Source organism: Augochlora pura, chromosome 1 (genome assembly GCF_028453695.1).
Source record: "Augochlora pura isolate Apur16 chromosome 1, APUR_v2.2.1, whole genome shotgun sequence".
Lineage (NCBI taxonomy): Eukaryota > Metazoa > Arthropoda > Insecta > Hymenoptera > Halictidae > Augochlora > Augochlora pura.
Window position 1 is genome coordinate 7,224,502 of NC_135772.1, and position 15,156 is coordinate 7,239,657.

The following is a 15,156-nucleotide window of genomic DNA, read 5'->3' on the forward strand; positions in this document are numbered from 1 at the left end:
AGTATAATAAATAGTTTTTGTTACATTTGTATCATTCAATTTTATCATTTCTGTCACTTGAAAGAGTCGCTGGGGTCCGCGTATCTTCGAAACAACCGTGTGCGCGCGGAAAATCAGAGATAAACTATCTACAGACATTTTACTACATTCATGAGAATCACAATTGTTCAAAAGTAGAATCACAATTTCATCACGTCAATGAATAATCTGTTCACTCAATCAGAATCCTCATTCCAAATGTTTGAAGAATGACACTTTCAGTAAAAAAAATATTTAGGGGATACACTTCCAATGATTTCGATCTTCATCCTTAACTACTTAGTTGCGTTGATATATTTTGAAGATAAATTTTGTTATGCGTTTTATCGGTCATACTGGGTGTAGTCTTTTTGACAGTTGTTCTAGAATTATCCTAAAGTGTGCGAAATTGATGAATATGTTTCATAGACATTTTGACCTAAATTATAGAAATATTTTTGTTGTAAGATATAAAATTGCCATTTCCTTATAAAGTGTATACACATCGCACGCAGCTAAGATGTTAATACAGATTTTGCTAAAAATTTACTTTGAAGTTCCATCAGCGTGTTAACACTTTTCAAACGTCATAATCAGAAGGATATTCTCAATGAGAGCGCATGAAGATCGTGGTTATCGGCGGTTGTATCTTCAAAATATCATTCTCGTTACAAGATCAGCTAGCCTAATTCGTCCATTTTTATTCCAGGTGGATAGAACCAGATTGGCCATTAGGTAAACGGAAGTGGTGACTGATGAGCGACGCGATGCACGCCAAGGTGCAGCATCTCGCGCGAAGTGAGTGAGCACATGTGACGAGGTGTCGCGACCCAAGACACTTGTTGCACGGCGGTTATCCCTTAAAAAGTCCGCCACGAAGCGTGACGGCGTCAGGATCGAGGGATTAGTCAACGTCTTTAAGAAGGAGAAACGAAAGAAAATGAAAAGGAAGAAAGGGAGCGAGGCGCGCGTGCCTTGAATTCCATGTGACACTGCGCGTTCTTCCGCATGCACCTGGCCATGTCGCCCGCGTTTCGCGAAACGGGTACGCGGACTGGCCCGACGAATTTTTTTCGTTGACAAGTTACAAGTTCACTGCCGCCGATGAGACATCCACGCTATGAGACGTTATCATGCCGATTGTTGACGATTTTTCGCACGGTTGGGAACGCGTCGCCTAGCTCCTTCTAGGCCACCCACTGTCCTCGCGAGGAAGTGTCTTTTCGCATTTACGTGTCGCGTGTGATTCGAGGGAGATCGAAACCGGACGAACAGAGGACATGAGCGCGATCGTGGGTTCAGGCCGGTGACACCGGTCGCGGTTGTGCGTGAGTGCGTGTGCGTGTGTGGCTATCGTTGCTGGTTCCCCTAGGTCGCGGACTGTCATCAGCTTAACGGATATTCGATTGTGGTGAGTAGAGAAAACAATTTTAAACAATTCACTCTTTTTGGCTCGGTGGGTTAAAAATTATATTCGCTTAGCTTTTTATGCATGCTGGGATATATTTTAACCCACCTTGAAAAGTTGGAGTTACTCGTAATCATACAGTTTAATATTTTATTGAATGTTTTTTATTTGGTTGTCAATGCCAGGCGTCAATGATAAATGCGCAAATAAATGAACCAAAATTTTTACGTATGTGATGCTTTTTTTAAAATTTATTAGCCGTAAATATATTGTTTCTTAATTAAGAAACAGGTATTACCTGATTTTTCATATTAATTTCGAAGGTAATAGTTCATGTTAGATAACTGAAATGATCGTTTTCTTCCACCTCTTGTATTCAAAAATATCATCTTCTGTGTACTTCTGTGTACTTCTCTGTACATTAAAATATACCTTACTTAACAGTATTATAAATATATATTTATAATAGTTTCTATTAATACATTTTAATCAAATAACCCTCTGTTTTTATGAAAAAAAGCTAACATGTTTACATATTAATTTTGCGTGTCATTTAAATTCAAGAAACGAAATCTTGATTAAAAAAGAAACTGCATTTGTAGATGAGAAAATTCAACTGGTAAAGGTTCAATTTTCACCTGAAAATTGTCATCCTTATGGTTACCTTGGCAACTAATAGAGATAAGAATATTTTTTGAAATTACAAAGCTGCGTGGTCTTTTGTGACGGTAATATGGTGTAGATAACTGAACTGGTTCCAGTAGAAGGAATGAAAAAAATATAGGGGTAGCTATCCTTTCACGCATGCACCTCTTTTCCACCGTTTTACAAATCCTGCAAAGTTTTATCAAAACCGGGGGATGACGGTTGGGTGAAATCCTTTGTCAGTGTTTTCACTTCAATTCGCAACCTATTCAGAAGTAACGTGAGATAAAAAAAGTGAACATTTATTCCTGAAACTGTACCTCTTTGGATAGGAGTCTCCCCAGTTGTAAACATAGTAGTCTTTTGTTACTAGAGGAGTTTCAGCTCTAACTACAAACAGTCGCCGAAAACTGATGCGACGGTTTCGGGTGTTTTTTCCAAATGAAATCCATAAATGAATAAACTTGGAACTTCGTGATTTTGTTTAACAGTCTTTGAAGAACGTGTAACAATTTTAGTAGATATAAACTATAGACAATTATTCTGCCGTAATTTTCTGAATATAATTCTGCTATACATTATAAATGAATACTCGGTATCACCAAATATATTTCCGTGATATTCTATTTGCGTCGGAATTATTAGTGCAGACACGGAGCACAAGCATCTAAAACAACGATCCCGTCTATTTTCTCAGTAAATTTGCGTTGCAAAGATTGTTGAATAATTAAAGCATGCGTGGAAGCATTTAGTCGAGAAGGCATCAAAAGGAATACGTGTTTGTTCGGAGGTGTTAGGAGAATGGTAATTCACCTAAATGATCAAAAATAAATCAGCGTCTGGCTTTATGACGCATTTAAAACAATTGTGCATGTGCTCTTCTTGTGCTCTTTTCCCGAGGTGCTGTTCTCACAGAAGTCTTTCTTTTAAATACGATGACACTGTTGGAGTAATTGTATTCAAAGATCATGAAAAAGGTTCAAAACAAACGGAAAATCAGTAGACAATTCGACTCTTTTTAAAACAAATTGATATCTAAATGCTACAGCTTCTAGAAAATCGACTAGAAAGTTTGTTCAATATTTCTGCAGGATTTAGTTATCGTCTATTCTTCTACTGCAGTTGCCTCCGTCAGAGATAGTGTTGCGAACTATGTAGGAAACGGAATGTTTCCATCATTGTAGATGTCTATGGACACTATCTCGGGTGGAGGTAACTAAAGTAAAAAAATGGTCGATAAATAAATCCCATCCAAAGATGAACAAACTTTAAACTAGATTTTTTCGAAAACGAAACACCGGATAAAAACACTGTTAGCAGACGCTCGGTTGTGTTAATAATTCCGACTCACTCGGTATAGTGTAAGCTCAACGTCATTAACAATGCAACTTTTAGCCGTTTATTTCAATGTTCCTGAGAAGCTGAGCAGTTTCGACACATTGCCATGCTTTCTTGCCGACTAAACTGCAGAAGCGTTAATAGTTTCAAACGGCGCTTTCAGTATCTATCGAACCAATATGGGCGGCTTTTGGAGCGTGTAAGTCCAGTAAGACTGGAGCCGATATTGTATATGCTGTGCAGCCAGAGAGCGGAAACCGAAATATTTGGAGGTTTAAATATTCTAACATTATTTGAAAATTAGTTTTAATACCGAATATTAATTTTATATGTAAGGCCGTATCTATTGAAGTACCGAAATATATACCGATATGTGAGCGATGTGTGAAATATTTACCGATATAATACAAGTATGTGCCACAGGTCTGATAATAATTTTATAATAATAGAGCCGCGGTCCTCTATTTTTATTATTTAATATATATTATTTATAATATATACTAAAATTGATTTCAAAACATTTACTATTATAGTTAAATTTTAGATTCATACATAGATATTAAGAAATATGAATTCGTATTAATTTGAATTGCTTTAATTAATACTATTTACTTGAGTTTATTTTACTATTATTAAATTAATTTTACTTATTTGAGACTAAAGAGAAAACAATATACATACATACATATACATATACATCGGTACACTATATATTAAGTACATTGATACATTTTCAAACAAGTTGGAGTATTTCTACGGTATTTAACTATATTCTATATTTTTGTAAAACTTCAAAAAGCAATTTTCTGAAAAGTATGAACAATATTAACTGTCCATCACTGGAATTCTTTACGTAAAATAATTTATGTAAATTGAACTAGCAAATTTCAGCTTCTATATATAAATAAATTAAAACATTGATAAATTAATGTACAATTTCAAAGTTAAGCTACAAAGACAAGTACAGTGATTTCAATTATTTGTCAAATTTTAACGAAACAGTCAGAGATTGGGACCAATGTACATGTCAATCTTGCACATCGACTGTCGGAGGCCAAACAAAATTTCGTAGTTACCGTTACTAACGAGTAATTAAAAATTGCAGGTGGATATCTTCGGGCATTTACACTGGTGGCTTCGGCAAGGACAGGAAGCAGAAAAGACCGGAAGGCTGGATCACCTTCGTGGAATGTCTTCGAGCGCCAAGCGGCTGGTGCAGTCGCTTAGGGGCCGCAGTGGGGGTGGCAGAGGCAACGGCGGTGGTCGCAGTGACGCTGGCGGTGGAGATGGCAGTGGCGGCGGCGGTGGTGCTGCTAGCACCAGTGCAACCAGATTGTGTCATTCTGATAACAGCCTTGAGCTCAATCAAATCTCGGTGGTCGGTGACACTATCGCTACGACACCCTGCCATTGCGGCGGTCTCAAGTATGGTAGGGGGCAAGCACTGTTCAGTATCGCCGACTGGGTGCCCGACACACCGGCGTACAGACTTCATTCTGGTGAGTGCCATTTTTATTCTTTCAATCTCTTATTTGTCTCAAAGACGTCAATTTTACATCGTTAATTCTGCATGGTTGACGTACGTTAAATTTTGTTTCCTGTTGTACCTGGGTTATTAAAAGTGGCAGCGAATGCCTTTCGTACCATTTTCTTTACAATTATAATGCGTAGTACCCTTATCTGGTATGATGATTTCATAAAAGTAACAATCATAAATAAATTTCACCCAAATAAAGTTCACAAAGATGTGCAAATCTAATTTTAGATCATTATATTTTATTCTTAGCTGAAGTATCAAACTAAACTATAGAAAGATACACTTTTTGTATAAAATAAAATAGAAATACAATGTTAGGGTCATGAGGGACTCCTAGCATAGCTGAGAGAGGTATCTATGCTCAAGTATGCGTTTAATACGATTATTTCTGATAAAAATATTTTGGCGCATACAGGCATGCAAATTTTCAAAGTGCCATTACCAATGAAAGAGTTGGATCAGAAATAGCAGACATCTATCTAATGTTTATTAGTATTTTTCTATCTATTAAATAAAAAATAATAGAGACCTGTTTTTTTTAAACACCTTTGCAACATTCACCAGCATATTAATCTGCATATCACGAAAATGAATTATATTCTTTATATGTACTTATTTCTCTGTATATCTATATAGCTATATCATAATTGTAATCTTATCATTTGTTTAACCTTAAGTGATACATATTCTTACCATTTCGTCCAGTTTTCCTATTATTTGTCTATACCAAGTGATTCGAATTAAATTCGTGACCTCAGTGTTTCGAATTAGGTATAAGCTATATAAGCTAAAGACACCCCATTTCAGCACCTTCATCTTGGCAAAGTTCTGCAACCGACGGGATCGAACAAAGTTTTGGGTAAATCTATTATCGAGCAGAACATTGCCCGAATCAAATCGAAGCCAAAACAATTATGTTTTTGCCACTTCCGAACTGTTTCAACTCTAGAACCGTTTAGCCTAAACCGTTCGGTTTCGAAACATTCGGTAAATTGTGTCCGAAATACGAATCACTTTAGTTCCAGTGAGCGTTTATTTGCAATGGAACAGGCCGGTTTGGATACCTACGTTGATCTTAGCTGTTTCGACCCGAAGGAACAATCAGCTGGAGTTTCTGCCGATGGGGTTTATGACACAGACGCGGGGAAGGTTATTTTTGAGAAGAAGACTTAATGATTTAATTTCCGTCTTCCTCAATAACCATTACGTGTCATAAAGTTAAGATTTCTAAGAGAACTTCCTAATAGCATTTTTGAAGCCCACAGCTGGAACGTGCCGTAAACCGGGTAATCCGAAGGGTCACACTAATCGAGTACGCGACGGTACCCTAACCGTCGAAGGCTGACATGGACGATTTCCCGTAGCACTTTTTAACTCCATAAATTACATACATGCAAACATCTTCACACGCGACAAGATGGTGTCGCCAAGTCAACGAAGCCACTGATTGGTACTATGCAGCAGTAGATAAAACCCAATCAGTGCCCTTCTTACATACCGAAATGCAAGTTCTCGCGGAACCCCCAAAAAGGCCGAAACGCCCCCCCCCCCCCCCCGGGACGAATCCTAGTTCGACAACGATCGAGTCGAACGATTCGTCTGCACACAGCAGTCTACAACCATTCCTCAAACGGTCCACATCAAGGCACTCGTCAAACAGCCGACAACCAGTCGACATCACACAATCTCCAGCGGTCGAGATACAGTTTCATCCTCCAGCAGTCGAGGAAACATTCAGTCGTTTCAACCTCCAACAGTCGAGGAAACATCTAACATCACAGTCTCCCAGTCGAGACATCACAAGTCCAGTCATTCAGTCTTCAACGTCGAGTTGAATCGTTAAGGAACAACATCGTACGCGCAACCACTGCTATACCATTTGAATCCGTTACCCAATATTAATTTGGCGGGTAATATATCGGCGACACCGGCATCACGCATCCTCCAACGGTTCAATCCGGGCCTTACAACCCCGGAAGGGTGGAAAAACACCCACGCGTCGGTACCCTAGTGCTCGCATCGCAATTCATTAGCCATCTGCACTATGCTGAGTAAAGGTGAAGCAGAAAATCGAGCCACGGCTGACTGAGAAGTGACGCAAATCCAATCAAACTCGACCATCACAGAGCTGAACCAAGTTTCACGACCTTCCATCTACACATACTAATATAGCTGGTTTCATACACTACCGATCGCAAGTGTGCGATCATTAGATTTGCGGATATTCGTGTAAAACCAAATGGGTCAGCATCTGTTATAAGACACAAGATCTCTCATAGCAATTTCTTTCTCTTTCTAATATGTACGGCATTGAAGATAGTATATCAATATTGTTAAAAATGAAAGGATATTTTTTGTCGAAAGTACAATATTTTTAAGAAAAATAACTTTATAAAACTTTATGAAGTTTTATTAAAAAAGGTGGAAAATACTTGTAAGATATTTCGGTGATATCTCAAAACACGTAAATGTGCGGACAGCACTGTACCTGGTCGTTTCCAAGAAAACATGTTGAGGAAACAATCGTTACTTTGATGTAGCGTGGGTGGAAAGTAGTTCTCAGGAAAATATTTGACAACCGCATTTTCTTCATCTGTCGATATTCCTGTCGTAGAGGTGAAAACAGCTCTTGAACTACGTAGCAAGGAACACGTACGAGCGAATATCTTACAAACCGTAAAAGCTGGAAGAAGTTTGCAAATAGCAATACATATTTTGCACCTTCTGGAAAGTATTATTGATATCTATAAAGTGCGCGCGCGATCTTGTTAAACACTTCGCGCACTCAAATCGTTTGTTCGTTTTACGTTTGCTTGATTAGGAAATTAGTTTGAATTTGCATCGTGTGCAGACAGCCGAAAAGAAAACTTGAGGCAACTTATTAATTGAACTGTGAACATTGCAGACAGCTCCATATTTTTATACAGAGCACTAATAACTAACACTCTTCGGTCTAGCGGTGGATGCCGAGTAGCTAGACTAACCGTCTTCGATAGAAAAGAATGAAAAGAGGAACTTGTTTTCACTTTGCGGGAGCGAATTATCTGCGTTCGCGCCGAGAAGTTTGTAATGATGCTACTTTCTGGAATTTTCATCAGGCTAATGCTGCGTGTCAATTTGAGAGTTTCGGTGGGGTAAGGAGCTCTCGGGACCGAACTCTGTTGCGAACATAAACCTGAGAGCACCGCCGAAACGTTATCAGACAGCTGTCGTTTGCTAGTTACATGTTAGGTCATTAAGTATGAACCGCATAGATTTTATAGTAAAATTATAGAGTAAGGTATGAATTTCGTACTTAATGGCCCGATACCTCGTAAGTGGAAACATTCGCGCCTTTACGAGAGGAAAATATTTCGTTATATTCATAATTATTTTTACAAATTCTATGTAACGTTTTAACATTTCGTAATTAGAATAATTTTTCTTTGCATTTCCGCCATGACCGTATAAAATCTGCAGGCTTTGTTATGAGGCTTAATAATATATATTGGATTTGAAAATGTAATAACGAAGGCAATTACGAGAATAATTTTCTTCAATGTAATTCACAGAAAATATAATTCCGTCGCGTATGTGATTTCTCGTATGATTTATTACGCAATGAACCACTGCATTTGATTTTGTTCTCTCAGTGTGATCGACAATACATTACTAATTATTACATTTTGGATTTATATGCAAATTAAAATGGAGAACTAAAGAATTCACCAGCGAGAAAAGAAAAATCGCTACCCATTCAAGATCTATTCCAGAGAATTTTTATCAGCTATTGAAACTGATCGACAAGGATTTTTCATTGTCTTTTTCGAAAATCTCGAGTCCCTGAATGATCACGAAGAACGACCAATTAGTTTGTTTGTCCGGCATCGGTTTTTGCTACTACCGAAATATCTGGATGATTCGCAATTTCCAGGATGATAGACACATTCGCGATATGTCTTCCCACTCCCGGTGCTTCGTCCGAGGCAATTTTCCATGAATAGCTTTACTAATGACAGCCGTGGCGAGTCCATTAATCAGCGACCACTCGCTACGACACGGCGCGCACTTATCGTGCCGCACAAAAAGTTTCGCGGACCCTCTGAGCAAGTTCTTTGCGTAAATGATTGTACGTGCCTCCGCTCGTCCACGAATTTCACTGGTTTCTTCGAAGTCTTCCAGCCACTTCTGCCCATTCTCCCTCCCTCTCTCTCTCTCTCACTCTCTCCCTCCCCTCTCTCTCTCTCCCAGCCCATCCCTTCTGCTAAATAGTTCGCAAGTTGAATCCAAGACAGGTTTGAATGGAAGCGGCTGATGCGCGCAGCTTTCGAAATTTTTCTGCTCTCAGAACTCGGAACTGTCTTCGTTCCCTGCTCTATTGTTCCGTTCATCATCCTTCCTATTCTTCTCTATGAACACTCCATGTGCACGTTGACGAATTTGCCATCGGCGATTACGCTTCCGATCGCTCCTCGTTCACGTTGCCAGTCTCTTCCACTCTTCTGTCAATAACCTTCATTTCTTCACGTTGTTCCGTGTATTGTTTACTGGAAATGGAGCGAGTAAATTAGTATCGATTATTTTCTCTAAAATTGAAGAGTCTTCTGTGTTTCGTGATGTGTGTAATTCGATACTTTTAATTATGGTTCTTGAACTACTGTATACAGAGTGTACTATATACTCTGACATATAAAATACCTCGCTCCTCTTTTATCATAGAAAAACATGTCACAGGAAAACATTGGTTAGTTCGGAAGAAAAAATATTATAATGAGCAAAGGTATTTATTCTAGGTTATATCTTTTAAGTCATCAAGGTCATTGAAGTATTCTGTGTAGTACAAAAGTGAACAAAAGAAAACGTAGGGGAACGAGAAAACGATGTTTCGAATTTTACACTGTACCTCCTTTCAAAGAATTACTGAATGTCTCGCTTTTATTTCTCTTTTAAATATGTGATAAATATTCTAACATCACGTATACAATATTTTAGCGACGTTAGGAAATAAGAATTTAAAGAATCAGTTATACGTCGGATAAAGCTCGCGTTCGTGATGAAATCCTCGAACCAGAAAATCCCTTCAATATTAACAGCAACACTTTTGCTAATTCCGCATCACATTATCATTTAAATTTGTTTTCTTAAGTCAAATTTTCGAAATCGATTCTTTTATACATATGTCACTTGGATAATCGAAGATTTGATTTGATTCGATCAATTTCGTGATGCGATCATATATTTTGAAACAGCAGTGATTTATTACGTTATCTCTATCAACATAAACCGTTTGCTCCGATGTGGGCGTTAAGCGTGGACGCAAAGAAATTGAGATTCAATGGGTTAACATTCGATACGCAATATGAATTCCTCTCGTTATGCTTATTTACACATTTTATTCGCGAAGCTCCACAGACTTCTCCCGCATTCCTGTCCAAATTCCCGAGCGATGTTCCGAATTTTCACGGTAAATGGGAACGGAATTCGTTTCGCGAACGAAATGAGAAACTGGTTTCGCGGGAAAGGTCGAAGAAGACATGTTTCGCGAAAACAAGAAGCTTCAAGCCAGCCAGAAGATCGGACGAACCGGAACGGACGCAGTTGAAAGAAATGGGCACAGTTTCCGGTGGAAAAGTAACACTTTTCAAGAAGACGTGTACGCTTAGATTTTCCAGCGACTGGAAATAGTCAAGAAGATTTTCCAATCACGTAGCTGCTGCTAGATTTTAGTCAGCTGTCAAGTACATCTGGCTCGCTTTCTGCACAGGTTTTTATTTCACAGGTATTTCGTTTTCTTTCGCACTTGTTTTCTTAACCTTCAAGTGGTGATCGATATCCTTTAATATCATTAGTAAGCAACTTGACATAAAATTGACACCGTATCAATAATTGTGACTTGACGTCAAATAGATTACACACAAATAATGATATCACTATATTTATTCAATTTTCCATCACGTAACTACTATTGTAGTTGTTCCGTTACAGGACGGAACTAGTCTTTACAGCCGTCATTACCATTCTAAACACGCTGTTCCGTTGCAGGACCAAATTATTCTTTATAGCAATAACTACCGTCATAAAAACACGCGCATAGCATAATCTTCAAATAGTCTCAATGTATCCCTGGCCGGTATTGTCTCTAAAAAGCCGGTGCTTAACCTATTGTCCATTATTTCCGTCAATATACCCCACACCTGGCCATTAGCTTTCGATATTTTGTTAAGACCCGCACTAGTGTGTTTTGTCTAACGCACAAAGCCCTTTTACAATTAATTGTCTGCCACGGTCTATCATTGGGACACGCGGATCCCTTGCGGGCCTCACCCGAGGGTACGAGCACTACCTGCGGGTGACCATGAGTTTGGGGCGGTTACTTTGCTTCGGTATACGTTTTTCTTTTAACCAATCAATTCAAGACGACCATTTCCCTTACTTCTTCCGAAATATTGCAAACTACGAATCCGCTTGTTTCATGTTTTAATACACACCCACTCCGAGGTTACCTCGGAGATTGTCAGTTCGACGAACGAACAGAACAAAACTACACTCAACACGAGATCCATTAGCATATCCATTAATCTCATTTGTTAGTCATTCGCAGTATCGCAGCTGACTTATAGTATTCGCAGAATCAACACCGTTTATAAATTCTATTTTTGTTATTAAGTGTTAGTATAATAAATAGTTTTTGTTACATTTGTATCATTCAATTTTATCATTTCTGTCATTTGAAAGAATCACCGGGAACTGCGTATCTCCGAAACTATCGTGTGTGCGCGGAATAACAGTAGTGATACGGAAGCATCCGAACATCACTGTTAGTGTTAGAAGTCAATTTGACGTATGATACCACCATGAGGTTAAGGAGTCGACAATCATTTTTTTAACAGTAAAATTCAAAATACATTTATTGAAAAGTAATACTGTAGTTTATCTTTTTTACTCTTTAAAAATTGAACGATTCTTTTTGAAAGTAATGCATATAGATAGTGCAACATATTTCTCACCGTGTAGGTGCAAAGCCAGGCACGATAAATATATTTCTATAATTCGATGAAATTGGAGGCAATTCACATTATGCAGATTGATTTCTCACGAATGCAATGATTTCTACAGAGATTTAATAAAAAATGACAATTTTAATTTTGTTTCACAGATGAGTTATTTCGCGTGCTCGATTTCCCGCTGGCGGTGGCAAATTGCTCCGCTTTATTCCGCTTCCCTATGCATGCTATAGTTCGCTCCCTGCTCTTATGGAATGGTTTCGACGCGGATCCATTCAGGCATAAAACAATTCGTCGTCAATACCTTGACATGTGCACTATGTTTTAAAATAGTGCTCCGTATTTTGGAATAATTGCAGTCAAATCCTGAAAGACATGTTCACATATTACTGAAAATTAATATAATTCGCTTAGTATTTTTCCATCTAGTGTTTAACTTATGGGATCGCGTTTAAAACTATTTATCAGTGCATATATCTCTTGCGTAAATTCGCTATTACTTATCATTCATGACGTTTTACTATTCTCAAACTCAGGAGAAATTTAACGTTATAGTTGTACCTTTTATGTATAGATGCGTTTAATTTTATTAAATAATATTAAATACTTATTATTAAATATTGTGAATAACTTCTTTGAAAGTGTATCAGACCTAATTTACATAAAACTGAACGTCGTATTACTCTTATTGTCGATATCGGGAAAGCAGCTACGAGTTCTCGTATCAGGCTCGCGGACATCATTAATATCGATCCAAAAAGTGCAGCTTATCTACGCTGTAAATGTTCTACGTGTCCGCAGTATAACACGGATGTATAATTCAATGGATGCGGATACTGCTTAGTGGACGGACCACCAACATGTATTTTAATGTTACCCTATAACACACATTAGTATAATGGACATTGCCACAGTGCCGGCGCGACCGCTGCTTAGTTTATCTATATACCTTTTTCCCTAATTAATGCCGCCCGGGGATAATGATAAATACCATATTACAATAATTCTATCGTGGAAGCAATAATTAACGTGGTTAGATCGTTAAAATTAACGAAGTCATGTTATTGGAGCGGCAACGTAATTTCTTTTCCGTGACCGCGCGATTATTGCACAGGGTAGACTATAATAAGGATTGCAGGGTGTGGCAAGAATAACTTTTACGTATAACGATGCATTACCTCTGCACTAACAAAAAAACTGAAATTAACTTCGCTATGTATCAAAATGAAAAGCATTTACCAATGATAATGAAGTCTCTAAAAATTGTCAAAACATTCATTCTACTTTCTCCACTATTTAAGCTTGACCTTCATATCTTTGTGTAATTTTCAAGTAAAACATTTGTTAGTTGCAACTACTTACACCAAATTTGATTTTCTTTTACTGTAAGAATTTAACCAAAGAATTTTTTAATTTACTGTTACCAACACGTTCCTCAGTCCAATACTGCACTTTCTTCAGAAGCGACCATATTACATAGGGTGGTCCATCAAAATCTACTACCTAAATTACTTAAAAATAGTGTCTCCTATAGAAAAATGTTTCGAATAAAAGTTGTGTATGGAATGAGGTATACGCTGATATTATTAATGTTTTTTCTATATTGCTATTTTATTGAGTTTATCAAGATCTTCGAAATACTTCTGTATAGGAAAACGATATATGTAGAAATAAGCTCGTAGAAAAAATTTACGAAGGCTGATCCTCGATCACAGAATCGATGGATGTTAAAATGGGGTCTTTTTGTAATTTATTATTCTTTTCGAAAAAGCAGTTGCGTTCATGTACGCACTGAAAAATTGAGAAAAAAACACGGGAGGTGAATAAAAGATTGCAGCACGACGATGACACGAAGCTCTTTCTGCGGTTTAATTTTTGTCCGAGCAGCAGTTGCAGCTGATTATGCTCGAGCACTCAGCACAAACCTGGCAGAGGCAGGACTCGATATCAGAGAGAAAAAGCAGCAGTTTACGTTGCTGAGCGTGCACGTATACATAATATAAGCGGTAACGTGCCTCCTGAGGATCCCGCTAACACTGATGATAAGGGAGAAGTACTTTTCTCTGCAATTTGCCTTCAGATGCTATCCGCAAATTATTTGCGCGCGCCAACGTGCGCATTTCTTGACTATCGCGCCCCAACGACCATGAATCTATACGTCTACTATTCCTACATTGCCACGGCCTTGAGTGCTCATTGAAATGGTTCAGAATCTATTCGCTTGAAAATTTTTCGCTTTATTTTATACGCTTCATTATTTTATTCAATAGAACAAATAGCGAAGATTTCGTATAACTCTTTGAATGAATTTCGTCAAAACATCGTTCTTACTGTGTTTCGTAAGAAACTTTGAATTTCATAGTTTAAAACGCAATTTTAAAACAAGTTTAGTTTTGCATCGACTACATTGTACCTGAATTCCATCAAAATCTTTGGCGCACCGTGCAAATAGTCCAATCGGCGTGAGATGACCTTGTTAGTGATCTCATTGATACATGTGCAACATTCGTTTGAAATTTCAGCTATACGAGCTTCGAATCTGTCCTATACGCAATTTTGATTATTTCGAGTTTATGAGCTAGTGAACTTTTTTAATTTAAAATACTTTTACAGAAGCTCAGTTCTTTGTTTATTATAAATTCATGGAATTATTGTGTACTTCATGGAAGAATTATCTACAACATTTTCGAAAGGCGAATTACCGAGGTTTCTAATTAATGATATTGTTTCGGAGCAGAGAACACTAAAGATCGTTCGTTATACTACTGTGCAGCTTGCTTATGGGGAGACATATCTAAAAACTTTTTCAAAGTGGCTATAGGAAATCCATGAATATGGAAATAGTTGGAATCATTGCACGCGATAAGACCTGTAATGAAACTCTCTTAAACTAACGGTGTTAGTTGGTAATTAGCGACAACAAGTCGAATAAGTTCATTGTATAAACGCCTTCAAATAGAAGTTTCAAGCTCTGGCCACGTGATCAAAACCGTGTACGATATTTCTGGACCGTAATTAAAGCACGCCACGCTTCCGAGTATTGTCGGAAAGTTACGAATAATTTGCCAATTTGTGCGCTCATGCATTGTCGGGCAGGCGGAAAACCAAGAAGAACTTATGCTGACTTTTAGTCCCTTGTTTCGGAAATCACATCCAACATGTTTAATGTTTATTTGTGAAAACGCAATAACGAACGATACAGTAAGAGAACCTATTATGGTATGCTT

General features: G+C 37.9%; 1 protein-coding gene across 1 annotated transcript in view; it reads left to right on the forward strand.

Annotated features, from left to right (window-relative positions):
- Window positions 1-4,598: 4,598 nt before the first annotated feature.
- The window catches only part of LOC144467963 (uncharacterized), a 191,332-nt gene continuing 180,774 nt past the window's right edge, over window positions 4,599-15,156 (forward strand). The window contains exon 1 of the mRNA XM_078177000.1: window positions 4,599-4,908. Within this exon, the coding sequence (XP_078033126.1) occupies window positions 4,599-4,908 (310 nt within the window). The remainder of the gene's footprint in view (window positions 4,909-15,156) is intronic.